The sequence below is a fragment of the Wasmannia auropunctata genome, unplaced genomic scaffold (genome assembly GCF_000956235.1).
Source record: "Wasmannia auropunctata unplaced genomic scaffold, wasmannia.A_1.0 LD335987.1, whole genome shotgun sequence".
Classification (NCBI taxonomy): domain Eukaryota; kingdom Metazoa; phylum Arthropoda; class Insecta; order Hymenoptera; family Formicidae; genus Wasmannia; species Wasmannia auropunctata.
Window position 1 is genome coordinate 733,290 of NW_012026903.1, and position 23,771 is coordinate 757,060.

Below are 23,771 nucleotides of genomic sequence, written 5' to 3' on the forward strand. Positions count from 1 at the left end.
TTCTGTATCCCGGCCAACTCGGTGGACCAGAAATCGAGCTGCAAGTCACGGCGTGCAGGGCGAGACGAGCTTCCGAGCTCTCGCGGGGAATGCGCCGCGACGGACTCACGAACTCACACACATTCGCGCAGAAACACACGTTCGGAACGCGAACGTACTCATCCCGCGGATCCTCTAGTCTTTTTTTTTCTCTCTCTCTCTCTCTTTCTCCCTCTCTTTCTTCATCGAGCGTGTGTGTTTCACGTTTTCTTTCTTCCCCTGTCTAAGCGGCACCTCTTTCACACTATCCTCCACTCTCGAGAGACGAGAAGGAGCCGCCGAAGGAATCCACCTTATTGACAGGTTCACGGCTTCCGAAGATATTTCCTCGCCGCATTATCCGTGGCACGTCTTCTCTCGCGCGGTTTTCTCTCTTCCCCTCCTTGGTCCCCTTTGTCCCGGCGCCTGTCTGTGCGCCAAAGTGAACTTGTCGTCGATGCTTGGAATAGCCTGGCTAATGACGCAAACCGCTTAAACCAACCAATCTGAAATGTGAACACGATATATGAATAAGCGACAATGTCTCTCGACTCTCGGCTTTTAAAAATGAAGAATTTACATGTGTCGGTCGTATATGTCAGCATTTATTGTCAACGATTGAAATTATATATATCTACTTATTGTTATCCGGATAAACCATTTGGCTTCAAACTTTCAGCTCATTCATACAAACCGATCTATAATAAAAAAGAGGTTCATCTCAGAGATTCCACATTATTCCACTCTCGCTCCGATGACACTCAACGTCTCGCGATATAACTTCGTCCGCGTTTAGGGCTTAGAAACGTAGGGTGAGGGAAAGGAAGAAACATCTATGGGTACGAGTGGCAGGCACCATTAACACCTCCCGGACAAATCACTCGATTTTCTCGGACGATTTTCCCGCAGCACGTCCGACAAATAAGGAAACACGATGTATCACCCGTGGGACGACGACAAGGGGACCTAGAGCCGGACTAGACGGGGGCGGTGGCGGTGGTTGGAGGTGGTTTACTGCCTGCCGGTAATGACGAAACAGATGGCCTCCTGCGTCCTCTCCGGCCGAAGAGGAAGCATCCCGCAGGAAAGAAGGGCCGGGGCTCTCTCAAGGCCGAGAGGATCCTTGATGAAGTGCCGCCATTATCGGTACAGGACAAAACCCACTTCTGCGCCGGCGAACAGCGCGTATAGCCCGAGTGACTTTATTACCCGCGAACACACGCGCTTCCTGAAGTCCCACTGTGGGACCGGCTAGATCCGCTCGTGTACAACCGTCGGGATCTTAACGAGCTTAGCGACCATCGGGCCTTTTTACTGCCGCCGCAATTGCAGGGGATTGTATATATAGAGAGACAGTCATTGCTTTAGATACCGAAATGCGGGTGTGAGCGCAACGAGAATAAGATGCTGCTAATTAGAAGGTACAACGGCGATTGCCCTATCTCGGCGTCGTGATGATTTTTAATTGGCAAGAGATAGGATTCTATTAGTCGAATATTAGTGCGGGGCATTCAACGCTCCAATTTGTGCCGTATCTTAATAGCAGTTTTATCTTATCGCATATAATGGCTTATAAATTTAATAGAGACTCGCACGTCGCTCGGTACGCTTTATCTTCTAAAATTTATCGCTGGTAATATCAATCGAGGTAATTCGTACGTGACGCCTCAGTTGGATATCTAACACATATAGTCTCGTGCCTTCTGTTTCAGTGTTCAATATTATACGCGAAATCAAGGTGGAATCGTACTTTATCCTCGTAATTAATGATGCGTTGTGTGTATGTAACAGTTTAATTTATTTGGATGGAGGAGAGATCGCGCGCGCCATTTTACCATTATTATCAACTTTTACGATCGTATTTTAAAAGGAATCGTAATGGACGCTTTACAACGTCCTTTCGCCGGCAATTACGTGCGTAAAACTCATGTTTCCGATTACGAGTTGATATATGAGTACGATCGGAATTGAATGTACGACATAAAGGCACGAGAAACGACTCGTCGTCGTAACAGAGTTGAGTCGTCGACACGAAGCATCGTTAGTTGCACGTATATTTATAGATCAATAAAATCTTTTTCTTTTTTTATATTTTCATTAATGTAATAAATTATTAGGATTATTTTGCAAAATAGGATGAGATTTGGTATAAAGTACAGGATATACAAATAATTATAAAGATATTTGAATAAAAATGATAAAAATAATAGCTTAAGAAATTTCAACTTGTGCTTATATTAAAAATTAATTTAGAAACTTATAGAGAAATAATTAATAATCCTTTAATATTATTATTTTAATATTATTTTAATATTATTATTTTAATATTATTACAAAAGATGATATAATAAAATATAAATGTATTGTAATGGAATGAGTATAAAATTATTATAAATATGAAAAGAATTATTATCAGTACAAAAGCTAAAAAGGAATCAGTAGAATTCTTTTGTCATGGGCAAAAAGTAAAATGATAAGTTTGAAAATTAAATGCATTATAAATACAATATACGTATGTATATCGTATTCGCCTGTGGCATATAGCGCGGCACGTCGTCTCGCCGGTAACGAAGCATTCATGCCGATCGCGATACGGTCTGCGATATTTCTCAAGGTTCCTTCTCCGACGTAGCGCGATGACATAACGGTTAACCCCCTCGAAACGCCCGAAGCGTGGCGGCGGAATGCACGGGCGACCGTACAGTGCGAAAATTCAGTCTACGATAAATAATAATAGAACTTATCGCGCGCGCGCATCACATAATCATCTGGCGAAATGAAAATTCATGGTATACGTTAAGTGCAAGACCGATTTGCCCGAGGCGTGGAATTCATCGCGAAATTGTGCAATATAGTATACGTATACAAACGTTTCTTTTTTAAATGAAAATTAGAAAAATTTTATTGATTTAAAAAGATTTTTTTTTATAGATATTAAAATGTTCGATACAGAGAAATGTTTTATTTATTCTCTATTGCATAAAACGTGATTTAAAACGCGTTTTTTGAGTGTGATAAACAAAAATATGAAGAATGCATAAGTCTGTGAGATATTATGAATAATTGTTTAACTTTACTGTAAATAAATAACTTCAATCACTAGAAGACACTGCATTTTACATTTATTTTTTTAATTACTCACTGAGTTTATGCAAAAGTGAAATTAAAAAATTGCATATTGAAACTTCATTGTTCGTTGGTTTAATTATTAAATTTCAATATTTAAGAGATCTTTTGCCTTCGCCTGTTAAATGTAAATATCTCAAATATCTGACAGTGTTCTTATGCTGGTATACTTTTCTCGATTTAGATTTTTGAATACACTGGGGAATTAAACGTTGCGATCTAGAATATCGAATTAGTCCGTTGCCAGCAACGACGGAGACTGTCGTCATCCCGCACCCGAAAAACTTTATGAACGCTTTATGAGCGCAATAATCCGCTCGTGAGTAACACAATACAGGCTAATTATAGAGGACGAGGTCCAGGCCGGCCGACAGGCATTAACGTACGCGTTAAACTCACGGCGCGACAGCCTGGGTGGCTTCCCCGTGTGCCACTCTCCTTTTATTATTTTCTCCTGCAACTCGCGCGCACTTTGATCCTCGCGTCGCTAATGCGTCTCTGTTATTTCAGTCCTTATCCGTGACAGCTAGACCACCGACAGCCGCGGAGGCGACTTTCCGATTCGTGTAAACCGATCCCCGGGATAGCGGTCCCCTTCGCAGACGACCGACGTGCTGCCACCGAAACCGATCTCCACTCCGCTCGCTGGCCGGAGCGCAATCGGGGATCGTTACCGAGATTTCTGAGAAAGCGACGGAGAGCGCTAGGTAATTCGCGACCGAGCCTTAATGAGCGGGTTCTTAACGATGCAAACTTTTAGCACGAGGGAGAGTTGTTAATTAGACGTGACGCGTTAAACAAATCGTTGGATCGTGGATGACAGCTACGAGAAATGCCCGATTATACTAAAATCGAATCATCAAAGTGTGCTTACTTTGCGAATGTTGAGTACACAAATAATTTGACACGAAAATAACACATTTGGAATCATCTTTAATTTAATATGGATTTAGAATGCATTTACACCTTCTGTGAATCAAGCTTGGTATAATCGCGACTCTATAGTAGATCTATATAAAAGTAGAATTTCATAGTAAATATCGATTAGCGTCGTCGGCCCAAAGACTGATCCGTGACGATCCTTGAATTGTCCGAAAAACGCGGCGGGACAAAGATGGGACCGATCTATTTTGTACAGAAACGAGAATCGAGTCTGCGAGTTAGACGCAGATCAACGTCGAAAGTACAAAAAGCCGGTACCCTTGTACCGGGTGACGGGGCGATTTCGACGACCCTCGTTTTGTAAACTAGGCGCGAGGGAATTTTCGGCTAAAAAGCGGGTGATTAATGGTCGCCGCTGTCTAAAAAGCTCCCCGCGCTCTGTCTCTCTTTTTCGCTCGCTCGGTTTGCCGTCGACGGCATCGGAGAGAGTTCCTTAGGGCATGCCCCATAATTGATTCCGGATTGCTTGTCGCAGGAACACGACCATTACGAGATGACTCTTGACATCGCGGTGTTAATATCGTATCCCCTGCGTGACCGAATTGTGTTATTCTTATTTTTCCCATCGCGTCTCATCGACAATCGGTACACTACGGCAATAAATGACGTTTCGTTAATTTACACCAGGACTATTTTTTGCAAAAGATAAACGTTAAGTGCAATTCTCTTCGCGATTCATTCTTCACTTCTGACGATTCTCTTCGCGTTATTACTTACTGTTTCTCGCTCTCGATATCTCGGAGGAACATCTCCGAACAGGTTTCTCTTCTAACGTTTTCCGAAATTTCTGACACTAACGGGCGTCTGTCGTTGCGTTAGAGGGCGGTAGGAAGCGACGAGGATCTAATATTTCAAAGCGCGCGTTGAGAGCGGCAGGCGAGCGAAGCGCGCGGAATGCGCCGGGAGTAATTTGAACAAACGTACGACAACGTCTCATTTGTCACGCCGGGGTGACGCGCGAAGTGCGAGAGCGACACGGGACCGCGGCGTCTACACTCCAGAAATACCGGCGATGGACACTTTTTTGTCACTGGTTGGCGACCATCTGGATGGAATCCCGGTTCCATAATGAGGGTCTACGTGTCAAAGGGTTCTTATTTTCGTACCGGGAGGGGGAGGGGCAGAGAAGGCGCGAAAGAAAGAATGTGAAAATGAAGTTAGGACACAGTTAACTCCGTTCCGAACGATTTAAAAATACCATATGGCTATTTGCATTCTTGTTGAAGAAGCCCGGAAATAATTGAGAAAAGATAGACTTACAAGTGGAAATATGAAATCTCTTAAGTCACGCGGAGAAATTTGTCGTGTATTGATGTCGCGGTTATGAATCAAAGGTGGATTCTGCTGAGAATTTTTGCTCTCGAAGTCGATCTCGTGCTCCCGAGCTCGATACAGTCGGGACATATCGGCCGGTGTTTGCGAAGCGCAAACGCTACTAATTAAAATCCCTTGGCCCTCCGCGGCCAGTGTAATCAATGAATGCCTTTAGGCTGCGAGGATGGTCAACGTTCCAACCTTTAACCCTTTTACCTAGCGGCTAGTGGCTCAATCGGAGATTTTGATGATTCCAATGAAAGTTTCCGAACTATTTGTTTTGAGATTATTATTTCGTCTGTTCTCAATGTGCTTGAAAAAGTGTTTTTGATGTTCCTTGATGACACAGCCTTAATGTTGCAATATGTATATTTTATTAGATTTATATAATTTATTAAAATATCATTGCTCTGTAATGTGAAAGTAAATCTTTACTATCAGAATGAAATTTCTGACGTTATTCTAAAAATGGCAGTTCCTTCTTTTCAATGAAACGGTTCTCGTCATCCACTTCCGTATGATGTACGATCAAGCTTCGTTTCTCGTAGCGGTATACTTATGTCGGGGGCGCCAGACATATGGGAGTCTCGATTACGGGCTCGAAAGAAACCAGTGACGTATTATTTTTGATGTTCTCTTAGGGTATCGTTCGTGGACAGAATATATTTTCGGACGAACGAAACATATGCTACCTAACTGAGGACTCGTAATTATATTGATCGGATTGGGGATTGAAATTGTTTGTACTCGCTTGAAGTTTCTCGATAATTTTATGTTAAATTAATAAATTAAAATGCGCATTTTTTATGAAAGAAAAATTCTTTTTTCCTTGATTAAAATTTGCGATACATTTAATATAATGCTATTATTTGTCTGAATTCTTTTTACATATTTTATAAAATAAGAGATCAAAGTATGCAAATAAGTGTAACAGAGAAAACTATTTATGACATATATAGCAAATATAGCAGATCTTTTTACTCAAACTCTCTTTGGAGTTTGCGAACTATTTTCTCACGGATTTAAAATTATTAATACATATCTAATTTTTCATATTGAATCTATATTTTTAAATGACCTAAATATTGTCAAATAGTTTGACAATACATAAATCAGTGTGAAATTATTTTTAATGTTATATGAAATTTCTAAAGACATTCATGTGTGAATAATGACAGCTATATCTCGCATTAGCGTCACAGCTTCAGGGCGTAGGTTCCATCCCTGAAGCGGAGGAAAAGAGTTCGTCGCTACGACTATTAATAATCCCACACGAACGGCGCGTGCGGGCGCGACAGTCGTGTGTCACTAACGGGTGGTACGAAATGTTTGTTTGGCCGCGGTGGCCACCGGTTTGACAAACACGGTCGCGCGAGAGGAAGAATATCCGACGGATGGCGAAGGGGAGAAGCTTAACCCTAGGGGAGGGGGGGGGGACACCCGATATTTTCACAAGCTGCCAGGCGGACGTCGCGACGCGTCGCGTCGGATGGAAATAGTGCTCGCGAGATCGCGAGCCTCGTAAGAATGGAGCGAGAGATGGAGAGAAAGAGTGAGCCCCGGAGAGATTTATCAGCTTTTAATGGCCCGGCGCTCGTAAAAAGCTGCACCAAGACTTTGTCAACGACTTTGTCAAAGTTATGTCAACAGGGGCTCGTTGCCAACAGCTGGCCCAGGCTGCCAAGTTATTTCGAAATTAACGGCGACTTGTTTATGGGTGACGACACCAAACGTGCCCGCCGCCTCTCCGAATCTCCTCCGGCGCGCAAACGGTTCTTCGGGGAAAGCGCCTTTGCGCGAGACTTTGTAGAACAATTTGTTTACAAGGGTGCATCAGTCCGGATAAACGAGAGGTACCGAACCGTTGTCGTTGAATCGGCCGCGTTTGGCGAACGAAGCGCCAAGGCGAAATGTTTATGCGACGCGACTAAATTTAAATGACCGAATTTTCTGCCTATGTTTGACATTTCCTTACCGCTAAGCTCGTATATCCTCAAAAGTTGCGTGTTGCAACTGACAAACTCTTTTTCTCTCTTCTCCGCCTCTTTCTCTCTTTCATGTGTGTGAAATTAATCACCATGTGGTTTTCAGAATTTCAATATATTTAAATATAATTATTGAAATATTCTTTTCTCTCAAAGAATTTAAAAATTTCTCAAATGCTTTAATTTAACGCAAAATATAATTTAGTACAGTTTATTAAAGGTATCCTGCACCTTTCAAAGAGATGTACACATTTGTGCATGTTTACACATTTTTAGCGGTAATAAATCGCATTTTTTTAACAGCAGTTTTCTTGCGCAAATATAATTTGCGCGATCTAGTAACTGCAGAGTTCTCGTAATCTCGTTCGCGCAATAAGAAAGCATCAACGTGATATTTATTGTCACGGCAGTATTATTCCTTTCCCGTGCGCTCGTCGACTGAGGATTAACTCCGTCATTTGCGCGTCTAATAATTATCGCCGGTTGCTAATAATTTTACGACGTAGTGCAATTTGGTTCCGCCGGCCGAGCGCCGGGGAGCCGAGTCGCTGCGCGCGAGGATGTTTGAGACGCGATCAGCTTATTCCACTCCGATGAACGGCCAAGTAACAATGATGCGATTAAGCCCCTTGGCAAATTACGCCATTACACATTAGCTACATGTCTGTTTGGCTCTGCCTCTTGGCACTGCGCTTCCGCTCCGTGTACTTAAAGCCCAGGCAAGTCACGCGTGGCAAATTGAACATACAGCGAATGTCGCGCATTTAGCGTGAATACACGTGCTTTCATGGCGACCGTCCAATGTTTACCATAAATCAGAGACAGCGGTGTGTGCGCGCGCACATGCAGGTGATCTAATTTAATGCCCGCCGATGTGAGACTTAACGGTCGACGGGGATATAGCAGGTCCGATAAGATTGACGAGTGCGAAGCCTTCGATCGACGCCTGTCGCCTTGCTACACGATTCTCGGGTGATCGCGGCAGATAGTCATAAATAGATAATCGCAAGCAGGATATGGTGTATTTATCGACGTGTTAAGCTCTAGCGGGGTTAATCATTATCGCCGCGAGATATTAACGTTGACAGCACGGTGTTAATGTCTTCCATTCGATCGAATGCCTGTCGTCGTTACGTGCGTCTCACAAACATATTTATTAACATCTCTGTCGATTTTCTCCTGTAGTAGAAATAATAATGGGAAAGACGGCGAAAGAGAGAGAGAGAGAGAAAGAGAAAGAGTGATTCGGTCGATTTGTGGCCAGTAATCGACAACGACTGAAGTAATGATTAGCGGAGGTAGATGCTGCGATTAGGAGAAATGACAGTCCGCGCGGCGCAACGGAAGCGATCTCGCTGGGAAAAATCAACTTTTGCTGCCCCGCGTGCCTTGGGAGATCTTCGGCGTTGCGGATATTCACCGTTGTTCGTTCAATCAAAGTCAGGGGGGTCGCGCGATCGAAACGTTGAAACGTTCATCATCGGGGCTTCGGTCTCGGGGATTCGATTCGTGGACAATCAAACGTGCGTCACGAACGACAATTAATATCCGCGAAGTACTGTGCGCTGTGTCGGGATTCGAGCTTATTGCATTCCCTCCTCCGTTAACGAGAAAACGATGCGACTGGCGTGCGGGCGAAGAAACTGCGACGGCGCTTATCGCGACGCGACCACGCTTATCGATCGCTGTGCCTTCGAAAAATGAGTCACTGCCATATTAGGAAAGATCATTGACAGACGTTATCATGCGTGTGAATAAATGTGAACGTCGAAGCGATCGAATGAAGCAATTAAATGAAGCTTAATTAATTGAATCCAATGAATTTAACCTACGCGTTAATTAATAAATTGATTAATTAAACGCAACTATGAGAAGCAAAGAGTACATGATATCCGTCCTTCTGTCGATTAATTCGAGACTGAGTAAAAAGACTAATTGGCCAGGCTTAGCGTTTTTTACTTAAAAATTTAGATTTTAATAATACCTTTAAACGAAATTGTGTCTTTATTAATTGAGTAAAAAAAAAATCGAATGTTACATTCGCGTAATAAAATTTAATTATGCCGAACGAGAGAAGAGTCGGAAATAGAACATGACAATAGATAATTTATTTTTCACGCAATTTCGCTTAATTATCCTAACTTCCGAATAAGAATAACGAGTAACAGATGTTCATCGATAATAACAAGCTTCCCGTTCGCAAAGATGTTTTTCATTTCCTGACGTCTTTTCTGTGGGAAAAGGCAGCCGGTGTATTCGAGAGAGAGAAACGTCGAATACTTTTGCATCGCAGTATTGAATCCTTTGCTTTGCAACAGAATAGTTATACGTTTCCATGTTCGCAAATGAAATATCGATATTACTAATTTATTTTTTATTTCTATAGTTATTCGACTGATGTAACCGGAGTATGAAACTGGTTTATCTCTCTTCCTCCCTCTCGTTTTCTCCCGTTCTCTCTTTTTCTTTCTGAAATCTGTTAGTTTTCTTAACCCCGTTACGCGGTCGCCATAAAATTAAGTCGGCACTCGTGACTGCCAAGATCATGTGCGTAGGTTTCACTTTGTGCGTGCAACCCTATGATATCACGATTGAAAAAACACTCCGGCGGCGGAGCCCCGGAGGAGAGTTGGCTGTCTACCAGAACGCGATTAGGCTACAACGTGCTCTACATGTTATGTTGCAACCACGTTTAACCGCGCGCGCCGTGCCGCCTCGTGCAACGCAAACATTTCGCGCTAGCGATCTTCGCGCGCGCGCGTCCAACGCATAAATTTCGTCGCGCGCGATGCGGCGTGGCGTGGCGCGGCGGGTATTTCGGCGCGCGTAAACCGCGAATCGACGTGTCAACGAAACGCCGGGCGATTCCCTCGGCGAGGTTCGCGCCGTGGTCTGCGGTTGACGTCGATTAATCACACGCGTACACGCACATCGGACCTCTCGATCGGCGTACGCGTTGTGCGTGTGGGCGAGCGTATGCGTGTGTGGTGTGGTGCGCATGTTGCGAGCAACGACGCGGCGGTGACTTGCAGCTACGCCCGCCGCCTATCATATTAACGTGTAATTGAAAGATATCCGGCCGGAAAGCGGCGCCGTGATTTTTTGTGGTGTCACTACGGACGGTTGCGCTCTGCGGCGAACGATCGCGGGGTGACTTGCACCCCGCTCGAGGCGCGACCACTCGAGCGGAATCATGTCGTCTCATCTCTGCGAGATCCGAGTGGGCGACACCCGTTATTTAGTCCTCGATCCGCCACCTGAGGGCATATCCTAGGACTAGGGTTGAAACTTTTGACAACGGTTGTCATTCGCAATGCTGGATACACGCAACGCTTTGTATAAACTTGATATGATTCCCTTCTGACAAAAAAAGAACTGTTTTGTTATATTATACATATTATGACTATACATATTATGACTATTAGTTAAAAAAAGCTAGGAACATATGGAGTACTTTAATATTTGTATATCTATCAAATGTTTTATTTATTTCGTAAGATTAAATCTGTAACTTTTGACAATTTATATTTATCATACCGATCTCTCTTTCGGACGTCAGAATAATAATTATTGGTTCGCATAGTTGTTGCAAGCCAAAAGGCACAAGACTAACCGCACCGATGTATCATAAAGCCGTACCACGTGTAAAAGACCGTGACACCGTAAACAAAGACGCTCTTCGCGTTATTAATAATAACCGGTGATCTCGCTTCGGACGGAGGGTAGGCTGCTTGGCTTCTCGGCGTTTAAGTTGGCTTCGGCTCGCGACGGGGCCGCCGTCATACGAAAACATTCCTCGTCGATTTACTTTCGGGAATCCACGCATAAACGTTGACGTATTTAAGGGAGGCTGTAAACCATCTATTTCGGTGTCTCGGATGCCGCGGATGGTCGCAGCGTCCCGGATTATAGCTCTACGTGTGAAACGGCGCTAACATTGTGGAATTTTCACTCACTTCCCGGGTGACCTTCCATTACCGGAAGCGTCGCGACATATTTACGAGGCGTTCCATTATTAGAACGTTCAAACACGAATTTTCCGTGAGATCGAACTCGTTGTGTGAATAACATGCATTTATGAAGTTTCAACAATCTCAATGTTTTCTTTTTTTTTTATATTTTTACTTCAGTCAGTGACAAGATGCTTATTTTGTTAATACTTTTTTACTCTCTTATATGGAAAAAAATAAATTATCATCGGTATGCAACCGGTACGCGTTAATCAATTAATAATATAGGCAATGTCAGTTGATATATAAGTTTCAAATCACTATATCAGGCTTGCGAAATGCAGAAAATTCGTCACACTTAGGCGCGATAAGACTCGAGGCCGGCCGACGAGAGCTTCGTTTTATATGCCTGGTGATGTTCGTCCTCGTCTTACAACGGCTGCCGGTTATATCAGAATTGCTATCGCTACCAGGAGGAGGCCTCGTCGCCGGGTAGATTTGCTGGTTGAACGGCGGTACGACAAGGAGTTATGATATCGGCGCCGATCGCCGCGCCAAGTGAAAACACGGTGGCGTGAGTAATATACAACCATAGGGCGATCTTTTATAGTGCAGGAGACCCCGAAGGGAATGATCCGCGGCTACGTCTCTCGCGTAGATAGGATCGTTCTAACCTCAGCGGGAACGAGAGGAGAGGGTCAAGGAGGAGCGAACCCGGAGAGTAGTCAGCGGAATCTAGTCGTAAATAAAAGCAACGTCTGCTACCAATGCCAATCCCGCCTCGACTTCGTCGTTATGTTACGTTGTTGCGTCTTCTAACGGAGAGTTTAATATCGTGCCGATAACACCAAAATTGATACGCGAGACTAAAAAAAAATTTGCTAATCAGTTATTTGGGAATAATAAAGCTGCGAACGTCTCATCTGCTAAATAACATTCCTTCTCGTCTTTCGAAAAAACAAGAATGGGATTTAAGGAGTCAATGTTTTTTTTTTGCGAGATTTATCAAAGAGAAAATTGTGGTTCTATTAAATATACCTTTAATGATTATATTAAATGCCAAAGATTCCTAGAATTAAAATGTAATTTGGTAGATCGTAAAATTATATCTCGAGGCGAGACTCGAGCTTCCACCGGAGATTGACTAACAGCAAATCGATCTCTGAGAAAATGCACATAACTGGCCTCTGATCACCTCGACAAGGAGGCGGGACACTGAGAAGCCGCGCACATCTAACTCGAGCGGCATCATTCAACGCTCATTATTCGTATTCCGTTAGACGCGAGCAACGTCCGCGGAAGAGCACGCGGAACGTCCGCAGGAGCAAATGACAGCAGGATCGGCGGGTGAGCGAGCGGTCAGGAAAGTGGCACGGCACGGCACGACCAGCTGCCGAGTAACCGAGGCTAAACTACGTCCGCGTGTCTTCCACCAGCGCGAAGGTAATCAGGGCCACGGGGTCTGCCATTACCTGCGGGCATTATCGGCGATGGTAGTAGCGCAATATGGTAGCCGGTGGCCCCGGTATCGCGGTAGTGCGATGCGGCGGCCGGATTCGAGCCTATCCCTTTGCTCGCTATACTCAAAGAGGGAGAGTCCGGTCCGTTCACCCCCATTGGTTGAGGGATACCGGATGCGGTGCGTACGGCGTAACGTCGATTAGGCCGGCAGATTTGAATGATTAGACCGGGGGGTCTCGACGATTCGGAGATCTCGCCGGTGGTCAAATAACAGCCTCCGGGGCCGCGTTCGTGACCAGTAGGCACGCATATCCCGGCGGGTCGATAGTTCGTCCGCTCGGCCGAAGAAGATGCGCCGAGAGTCCATACGGGATGCACGCCGATGTACACGTAAGTACACGTGTCTGATTGAACGACCTAGCCGTTCTCCAATCTTATCCTCCTCCTCCTCCTCCTCCTGCTGTTGCATCTCTCGACAGGTGCGTTGGCCGGGGGATTAATGCCCGATCGTCCCGAGGATCAAAAAAGCTCTTAAGGCGAGCTAACCGCGCGCCGTATACGGTAATTTCGTGAATACAGCCCCGCTTGATTCCCTATCCACTTTTAATCGTAAGTGCGAGAAGGCGAACGTGTTTATGGGAGTGGAGAATAATTTCAGGAGGCGGAGGATATATGCACGTAAAGAAACCGTACCGGATGGATCAATGGAAATGATTTACACATCGAATGCAATTAAATCAGAATTTAAGCGATTGAGTTGTAAAATAGCTTCCCTCATTAGAATATTATAAAAACATAATCAAATCGCTTATTTCACTGCTGATCTTTCTATCAATTTTTACAGTTTTAAAAAAATTGATTACTGATACATTTATTATATTAAAAAAATACTTTACACTATAATATAATAATGAAATTATTTTCATCTGAATTTGATTTATAATTGAAGATATTTACAATTTTTGCAATTACGTGAATTTTCTCAAACTTTTTATTTCTACATGTTGCTCCTTACATATGTACGTACCAACAATAAATTTTTATATATTTTTTTAAATATCATTAAAAAAGGATATGAAAGAGACATTAAAAGTTGCAACATTAAACGAAATATTATTTATTTTCGCGTTTCGCGTACTTGTTGCACTTAAGCGTCGGAAGCAAACGGAAGTGGGGTGCGCAATCTGAGATTGAAGCTCGCGGAACCCTGGCTCGTTACGTCGCGGCAACGTTAAGCCCGTCCTAATTAATCGAGAGAACTGAATTATGCGAAGGTGCACCGGAACTTACGTGTTCCGTCGCGTACTCGTAACGCGCGCGGGACGGCGCGTTGTCGCCGCTTCGCGCCGCCTCGTTTATCTTCTCGCCGACGTCGAGTCGCGAAAAGGCCTTCGTCCATTGCCGCAGTCCCAGCGCGTCCGCGGCGTCGCCGCGCAGGCAATCAGACACCACCCGCTGATCGCGAGGGGACACGTGGAATCCGTTCGCCAGTCCCGTCTGCTTTCTTGCGCTCGCGCCGCCGTCGCCGCCGCCGCTTCCTGAAGTCTCCATTACCGCATCACCGGCGTGAGAAACGCGCGGCTCCCCGGCGGCGTTTGCGTACGCGTCATTAGCGTTCCTCAGGGTTGACCGCACGTTGACGGTGGGAGAATCGGAAGAGCGGAACGTTTCCCGCTTCCACGACTTGTAGACGAGATTTCTGGAACGCGGCACGCGCCATTTGTCCAGGTTTTCCCTGCTGTACGGATAAGGATCGCCGGGTAATCGTACATAATCGCCATCGATGATGTATTCCTTGCTCGGATCGTCGTCAACGTTCGGGTGAAAGGTAGTGCTATTGTCGCTTGAATCTCCCTTAGTCGATTTCACTGTCGAATCGCTGTTGATTGAATGATTGTTGAAATCGACATGTGTGGCGCCTTCGTCATGTGAGTCCGCATAATTGACGTATGGCTCCTCGTAACGTTCCGTTTTTTCATTCTGTACGTCGTCATCTTTATGATGAGATTTATCCTTCTGCGGAAATTCTGAAGACGCGATGGAATCTGAGAGATTCTCTTTACGACCAGTACTTTGCAACTGGTTGATGGAAATTTCCATTTCCTTGTCCGCGATAATGTCTAACGTCTTTGCAAGATCAGCGTCCGCTCGCTCCTGATCGCCACTTGGAACTGTTTGAGATTCAGCAGATAAAAGAGATCGGTTGCTGTTCGATGTATCATTCGAATCGGGTTCGTTAGACTTTCCCTCATTTTGGCTCTTTGAATCTATCTGTTGTTTATTCCTCGATGTCTCATCGAGCGTCTTCTCTGGCACGGAATCTTCAGGATTCGTAGAGAAGGCTGACGCGAATCCTGGATATTTCGTCGGCATAATTTTATTGACAGGAGCAAGGTGGCTTGAAAGTGATTCAACAAGTCGTAGGCTGGTGCTATTCGTATGTTGATGCACGTGACGAATCTGTGTGCTCATAGTGTGCATTTTCTTGCTGATAGAGTAATCTTTCGATTTTCGCGGAGACCCAACTGGCTTAATCCCTACAGATATCGGAGGCACTTGTTCGAAGTCCGACGGCTCTTTGTCTTTCAAGTCGTCCTCGTTGGACCTTACAATTTGCACGTCCAACTTGGGCTGTGGCGCTTCCGGACGGATAGATACCATTTCCAGGTTCTCCACGTTATCCGCTGACAGATAATTCTCCCTGACGTCCGGGATTGACTTCATCGCGAGATTCTGCCAAGCGGTGATCTCGGCATCCGAGGCCGCTTCTTCCGGAATATTGTACTCGTTATCGACGATTATCGTCTCCGTCACCGTGTTCGGGGATGTTCTCATAGTTTCTCGGAGCTCTGTAGAAGTCATATACGAGCTCGCGTCACCGCTATCTGGTCGCGCCGCAATAAAATCCTCGCTCAAGCCGGTCTGACGCGACGGAGTCGAGAGGTACTCCGCGGTCGTATCTCTCAGGCTCGACGCGTCCGACTTCTTCGGCGAATCGCTCGGCGCTGGGACAGCGTCGCTCCTTACGGCCGTGGTATCGCCACTCTCGACGATCGAAGAGGCGTTTCGAGGCTGCCCCGCGCTTCCTCGCCCGGAACTCGCGGTCGCCGGCGGAGCGATATCCGACTTCGGCTGTTTCAGGTTCACTCCCCAAAGCCGCTTCGTGACGTATTGCTGGCCCTTTTCGGCGAACTTATCGTTATCGTTCCCCGCCTCGGCGGCCGGTTGTTCCTCGGCGAGTTTCACGCCCCACTCGTAACGAAACACCACGTCGGGGTCGCTCCGCGGGTTATCGTCCGCCACCATCTCCGCACGGTTCTCGCTACTATCGACGGATACGGATTCGCCGTCCGTACGTATTACCGGCTTCTTCTTCTCCTTCTTGTCCTTCCTCTCGTCCTTCTTCTCGCGCTTTTCGGGCGCGTTGGGCTCTCTGATGGGCGGCTTCGAGTTCTTAGGACCGAAACCCACGAGCGCGCGCGTTGACACGCCGATGTATCTATTCAGGGCGCACAATCCCAGCAACGTGGGCTGTTGGTTCGTCCGCTGCTGCGATGGCAGGCGATAACAGTGTCTCGGGCTCGTGTAACAACGATAATGCGAGGCCGCATCGAGATCGTCCCTCGCCGCAAATTCGATCGCGCCGCCGTTTCTCTCGGATCGATACATCTTGCCGGAATCCTCGCGCCACGAGGAGTCGGGCTCGATCCCGCGCTCGCAAGCTTTCCCAGCCGCAAAACGAATCGACTGCGACGCAGCGTAAATCGCCGACTGTTGAATCGTGCACGCACGTCCGCCGTTCGCCGCGTCACGCTTCTCAGCACGGATGTTCCCATACTCGGACCTCGTCGTCGATTGCGCCGCGCAAAAGTTAGCCAGTTTTTGATTAACGACATCGACCTTGTCTGAGGTGTCCGCCGGCCGCATGGGAGCCGCTATTTCTGATCGATTGAATGTTGTTGCCGTTGCTGCACGAACGACGTTCGCGGTGTCAGCCTTGCGGCTTTTATCCTCTGCAACATGATTTCATCCATGACTTACATCACTTGATATTACGTGATAAAATTCTGGGTCTTTGTAATTTTTCAAAAGCAAATATATACCTTTGATGCACATTATCTAATATCTTACTGTAATTATAATTTTAAATTTGCATAAGTATTATTATATTATTTTTGTATTGAAAATATAAAATACATTTATTAAATATATCGTAATGTAAATAATGGCAAAATAATATATTAAATTGTCACAAAATGAAGAGAAGATTTCGCTGTAAATTATATTATTTCTGATCAATCGTTGTTTTATTAAGTCAATAGTTAGTGGGAGACACGCTCATGTATAATATCGCATGCATTGTACGATTTGATTTTTGCATATTACATACATGCATTACGTAATAGTGAATGGCAAAAGTAACCTCTGTCCCAAAAATGACATCAGTGGCTAACCTGCGGATTTATTAAAGATGTCCTTCAGCCAAGTCAGAAATCCACCAACAGTCTTTTCATGAGTATGCAAAATGGATGCTGCGTAAACAGAAACTCTGCGTTATAAATGCCATTATCATTTGTAGGATCGAGTGCACGATATTTTACGACACTCGTGTAGTACATTTATAATGGTCGGCGCGTGATTGCATTAACATTTTAGGGTGACTGACCGACAGATAAACTCCTTCGGGATTTAGAATTGAATAACCTTCGTACGACATTGGTTGGATCGCACTGTCGCCGCAGCATCGCGCCCCTCGAATACGAAGAATATGTGCGCATAGTTCAATACAAATAATACTGGCTGAATTTTGATAGTAGATTTTTTGGATCTATTTGATCCAATTTATTAAAAGTTTATTAAAAGATCTTATTGACAAGCTCGCCTGATTGTCTTTTACCGAGCCCGTCTCTTCTGCTTGTTCCTTGTCTGATTTGCCGTATTTTGTTTATCAAAATATGAATAAAAGTGCGAGTGGAGGCAATATTGCCTTGATTTAAATCTATTTTTAAAATTGTAAAAACTAAATTTTGCTAAAGAAGTTAAAAGCGTCATAATTTAAATTATAATAACTGCTACTATACTGAAGTTAAATTTATATATAATTATTATTTATATCTAATAAGTTACAAATTCTGTAACTAATAATTTATTAATAAAACTATTGATTAATTTAATACTATTAAATGTACATTTATTAATAAAATATTATTAATTAATTTAATTTTAAAACTTACAGTATTTTCTCTCTTTATAAATAATTTTTATTCTTGTCGTCTATATTACAGCTTATTTGTAATAAACATAAATTACTCGTCTGCAGTAAAAGTACTGACTAGTATTAAACGATAAGTCTTAATTATTCTTAGCAACTCTATAGAGGCAAGTTGACTCTCAACAAAAGCACGAACTAGACTTCGGTTAATCATTGGCAAAACTTTCCTTCCCATGAGACACGAGACCCTCCGGCACCGTTAATGGCGTAATGGATCAAAGATGAGCAGAAAGATTGCACACGCGTACTTTACGAGTCATGTAGCCACGAAGAAAGTGTCATCTATTTTTACGATTATTTATTAGCTATTAAATTCAACATATCTCTCATTTTAATTTTAACTTAAAAAATGTAAAGCTGTTAACGTAAAGATCGGAAGACTATAATATTTCAAATTTTTCGCGTGCAAGTAGTTTCGATCGAAAATTAGGATAAAAAAGGGACTTTTCCAGGCAAGAATGTTACGGGCGAAGGATCGTGGCTGGCTCGCGTTGTCGCGTGAGAATGGCCATGGCCATTCGGGCCACGTACCTTGATAACCGTTAATAAAAGCTTAAAGGACATTATCGTAAGCATTCGTCGGGACATTAAAAAGCGCACGTGCCCTTAACGGTAGGCCGTAGATGCAATTTTAAACAGCCATTTCCGACCCTCACTACCAATCGTCCTGGCTGACACATGTCCCCGATGCTGTTACATGAATCCAAGGGATCCGCCGGACTGAATACCAATCGTCCGCCACAATGCAAGCGAAGTAAGGGCGGTAAGGATGAAGGGTGAACGTTTGGTTCCGTGTATTGTCTTTATTAATGCGATCCATATTCGAATATGACTTGATTACGATCAATAACCTGCAGTTAACTTATTAAATTATCTCGAGAATTAAATTAATTTGTTAATACGTAAACATATTTTAGACAAAATTCTTTCTTTTATCGCTTTAAGAGCTTTCGAATTCTCTTGTGTCCTCTAAAACAACGATATTTATTTGTCCACGAACGAAATTAAGGCGCGTTATTGCCGAAAAAGGGACGTGATCGAGGCGCGGGCGGTACATCAGCCATAAATTCCCCGTGGGTCCCCAGCGCCAAATAGCGGGTGTCGCGCCGCAATGCCAATTGTATAAATTGGCTATGACAAACTTATCGTTTTATACGTGCGCGACTGGGAAGATTTCGTCCGGTCGCGAGGTATACAGGCGACGGGACAGCACTTTTCCCGGCGTAGGAATTCGGTACAGGTGCGCGTTTTGGGTCCCGCATGGTCGTTTGAGACATCGTTCCCCGGGGGGCCTCGTGCGAGAACGTGACGTTCCACCTTCGGCCGCTCACGTACATACACGGGGCACGCCATTGGGTTTTGTCGTGCGATTCGTCGCGTACGACGTCTTGCCCGCCGCCGCTCGTAAATCCCGACTTTGCCGGAGACGAATGCTCTGTTAGGGATTGCCGGAGAACGACCTACACGATGAGATAGGATGAAACATATTTTTCGTACGTCCTCATATACAAGCGCGCAAGCTTGTATATGAGGACGTACGATTTCGCATTTTATTAAATTATCAATATGTACATACAATTATTATGTTAATAATTTTTAACAAGATAATTTTATGTTGTAGAATATTTTATGATGACAGAGAAAGTTGCGACGGATTCGAGATTATTATTCATTCAAGTTACTAATTTCTATAGTGATGTGCCACTATATCTTCTTAGATAATAACTTGTAAATATAAGAAGTAATAGAAGAATGATAAGTAATTACGTTAAATTCTATTTTAATGCATATTTAATTACGCATCCGATTTAGTTGTCAACATCCGTAATGTTCGCCGATTTATTTTTACCCTAAGATGCGTTCGCAGAATCATTTTCGGCGCTCGGCGACCAGAATCACGGCGATTAATTTCAGGTCTGTCGTCGACAATCGTTTACGTTCGAAAACGATTTACACCGAGCGTTTACCCGCGCTAAGAGCTTAAAGCGCGTCGGGTAGGCAGGGTGAGTTTACATTCAGGGGGCGACGCGTGGGGTTGAAACCGCTCGTTTATCAGTAACCGACTCTAGTGAAAGCGACACCGAGGCACTACGCCGCACGAATAACAATCCCCCTTACCTCGTGCCACGAGGCACGATGTGAAAAGTATTGCCGGCGCGACGTCACCCCGCGCGAACATCGCCGACGGACGTTATTTATCCGACCCGGCGCGCTCTCTTTTTTTTATTTCCAATTCACTTAGCCGCCAACGAGGAATTTCCTGGACTTGAAAAAAAAAACCACGGGTCCGCACGCCGAAGGAGCCGCTCCGCAGAATCGCAAACGCGTCTCCGCCCCTGGAGAAACGTCAATTTTGATTTCCGTCGATTTTCCAGTAGCACGATTGCGTTTGAATGTTTCAGGAAGGCGCCCTCAGGAGTAACGGATGTCTGAGAGATCACGTTATGTGCATATAATACTTAAAATAAAATATATTATAATGTCGAACCTATATATATAAAAATCGATGCCGATTAATCAATTTGGATTTTTTGCTCTGAAGTGACGATTAATTATCGTGCATTGCGAGGCTTTAGGGTTAATCTCGTGTGACCGATAACCGGTGATCCGCCGGCGCATCATTCACCCTGTCGACGAGTAAAATTGAGTTCGACGACTAGCTCTCGCGCGAATCTCATCTGGCGGGCACCGAATTCAAACCGAAACGGGGCATCTTCTTGTCGACCTATTTTGCAAGTGTCGTCGGTGCGCCGGGCTAATTTGTCAGTTGTCGAGTTAGCGTCCTCCCCCGGGGATTTCCCCACCGGAGCCGAGCCCCGGCCCCGTCGGGACCGTAATCAACCGGTGAATATCTAAACTGCAGCCTCCGTACTCGCCCCCTTCTCTCCTTGCCCCGCTCATTTATAAAGAAGAGACTACTTCGAGACAGGAAGCGCGATTGATTCGTACCCCCACCCCAATCTCACCCCGAATCTTCTCGCTCTAATGCCTGTACCGTTTTTATTTAGGCATTGAAAAAAGCCCGCTCATTCGACTCAGGTGTTGAAACTCTAACTTGGGCGGAGGCTGTAAATATTCGTAATTTTAAATAAGAGAAAAGGATAATTAATTTTGAATAATTGAGCACAAAATAAAAGAGAGTAATATTTGAGAAAAAAAGATGCTTAATGCTGAGAAGCATTATCATTGAGGTCACTTACGTAGAAAGCCCGAATATACGCTTCTTTTTATTTCAAACGCAGAAAAGCAGTGTGAAAGAGCACGGTTAAGAGGAGCGGGCCTAAAGTTAAACTTCCCAGTAAACGGGAAGAGCCGCACACAGGGACAATGCCCTCCATCCTTTTTCGTGAAGGCTGAAAAAGCGGAAGCCAAGAGAAGATATCCCCCGAAAAGTGGCAGTGCTCCGTGCACATGGCAGGTGGATTTTCTCCGTTGTCACAAGAGTGGCTCAGTGCGAGCGTGCCACTTTCCTCGTAGCGGATTTCGGAGGCTTTGTAGTTCATCCATTTCCAGACTTGAGCCCCTCCCTCCCTCTCTCCCTCTCTCCCGTGCATTATTTAAATAAACAAGCAGGGCGGCGCGCGGGGAAGATTGGCTGCTGCTTATACACCGTCTCTACCGCCTTCTCTGTTTCTCTATAATAAATGCGCTTGTCGACTCTCCCTCCACTTTCTCGTTTCCTCTCTCTCTCTCTCTCTCTCTCTCTCTCTCTCTGCCACATTTCAACTCTCTTTCTCTTCTTCGCCTCCTCCCTCGCCGTCGCTCTCGCACGCTCGAGAGAGCGCGCTCTCGAAACGTTACAGTGACGAACAATTATCCCTTCCATCGCGGAGGCGCGGCGTGAAAGCCGGTAGAAGTGACAGGCAAGGGGGTGCCGGCAGCGGGAGGAGACCCCTGCACCTTGTAATGAATTTTAAATTGGCCCGCATTCATAATGCAGCCCCGTTGACAGTCGGGATGAACCGGAGATGACAAAGTAAAACGGCCGGGTTAATATTTCCGGGCGCGTGCGCCGGCGAATTACCTTGCTACGACTACGACCACGACAATGAGGATGACGACGACGATGACGATGACGAAGACGAAGACGAAAACGACGGCGGATAGATCTCGGCGGATAGAAGGAGAGTGCCGTGCGCGGGATAGAAGCGCGAGATAAAGCGACGGGCGAAATTGTTTCGATACATAATGCTATCTGCCGCGTATGATCGGCGGAATAACAGCGGTTTCCCCGGCCCGGTCCCCGGCCGTTCCGCAGGTTCGCAGACCCGATCGTAGATCAGCAATTAGCCGCCTTCCTACGTACGTACGTACAAAGTTACGAGATGCGAGATCGGAGACGGCGACCGGCCTCGCCCAAGCGTAACGCGTTGTCGCACGCTTTCATCGCGGGGTACAGTAATTAGCGATTTTTGCATAAAGCCCCGATACCATCGGGCATCGGCCCATGTCGCGTCTGTGGTATAATCTCGGTCCCCGGGACCGACCCTAAAAGCCCGCGGAATATTTATTATCGCCCGCCGCGATCGGCATCTCTCCGTCCTGGCGCGCCGCCGCGACGTTTCCCCGTTACACATTTTTTTCCGCGACCGTAAATTATAACATATCGGACGGGATCGAGTCAAATTGCCGTCCTCACGATGAATTTACGAGGAAATAATCGCACGCATTTACGAAGGTAATAATAACAATTTTCGTCGCAATAAAGGGTACGCCTGTTTACGCATATAATCTCGAGTTCAACGAACGCCGCTGCCAAAGTTACGGCACACATTCCGAGGCTTAAATTTATCTATCGATAGATACAGTTTAATAAGTATGAAAAAATATATAAAATAAGACAACCGGAAATATATAAGACATTAATTCGCTAAATAAAAATCTGTATATATAAATAGAAATTAGAAATAATCTGTGTGTATAGAATAAAAGATACAGTTAAATTATTTGTATTAGATTGTATCAATATATGTATTATTATATAATTTATACTACATATCTGTTTGTTTCTCTTAATTAAATAAGCTTAAATTGATGAAAAAGGATATTTGAATTGAGGGATAAGAATATAATGTTTTGTTATGACATTGAATATATAATATAATTAAATTATAAAATATAATAAAATTTGAATGTTAATTGTATCAATAAACATACAGATGTGCAGCTCGTTTTCTTTTATTTCGTATGTACATACAAAAGCCGTTTAATTAATACTGCCCAAGTTGCCCAACCGCGCGGTTGTATCGAAGGCTTCAGTTTGACGTGCATATAAACCACGGTACAATTCGTAGCTACGCTACGAAGGGTCTTGCAAGTGCCGTCCTGGGAACTCCGTGCGAGTCGTTGCACATGCAGCTGGCGCGATCCCGCGAGACGAATCAGCCGAATTGCAGCGGGGAGGGCGGAATTCTCCCGAAAGTCCCGAATTCCGGACGAACTGCTCCGTTTATTGTTCACCGGCCCGCGGCGTACCGGCAGAATGAGAGGACAGGTAGCCCCCGCGGTTGCGCAAGTTCGTAACCAACGGAAATAGACGGTGGTACGCCGCCATGTGGGCAACGTCGTGCAGCCCGCGTCGATAAACCAGCACTCGATCCGCACACGGTTCGTAAAACCCCGTTATCTGCCATTTCTTTGATCTCTTTGGCGACTACGGGGATGCCCTTTGCCCGTCGCTAAACTCGTCTGTCTCTCGATTAA

The 23,771-nt window shown here is 44.9% G+C and overlaps 1 protein-coding gene across 1 annotated transcript; it reads right to left on the minus strand.

Moving 5' to 3' along the window:
• Positions 1-12,742: 12,742 nt before the first annotated feature.
• LOC105454305 lies at positions 12,743-17,718 on the minus strand. The gene is made up of 4 exons (XM_011696855.1): positions 17,463-17,718; positions 17,251-17,328; positions 14,087-16,809; positions 12,743-13,213 (listed from the first exon to the last, which is right to left on the minus strand). Exons 1-4 carry the CDS (start codon positions 17,539-17,541, stop codon positions 12,743-12,745), a joined length of 3,351 nt encoding a protein of 1,116 aa, XP_011695157.1. The 5' UTR covers positions 17,542-17,718.
• Between the last annotated feature and the right edge of the window lie 6,053 nt (positions 17,719-23,771).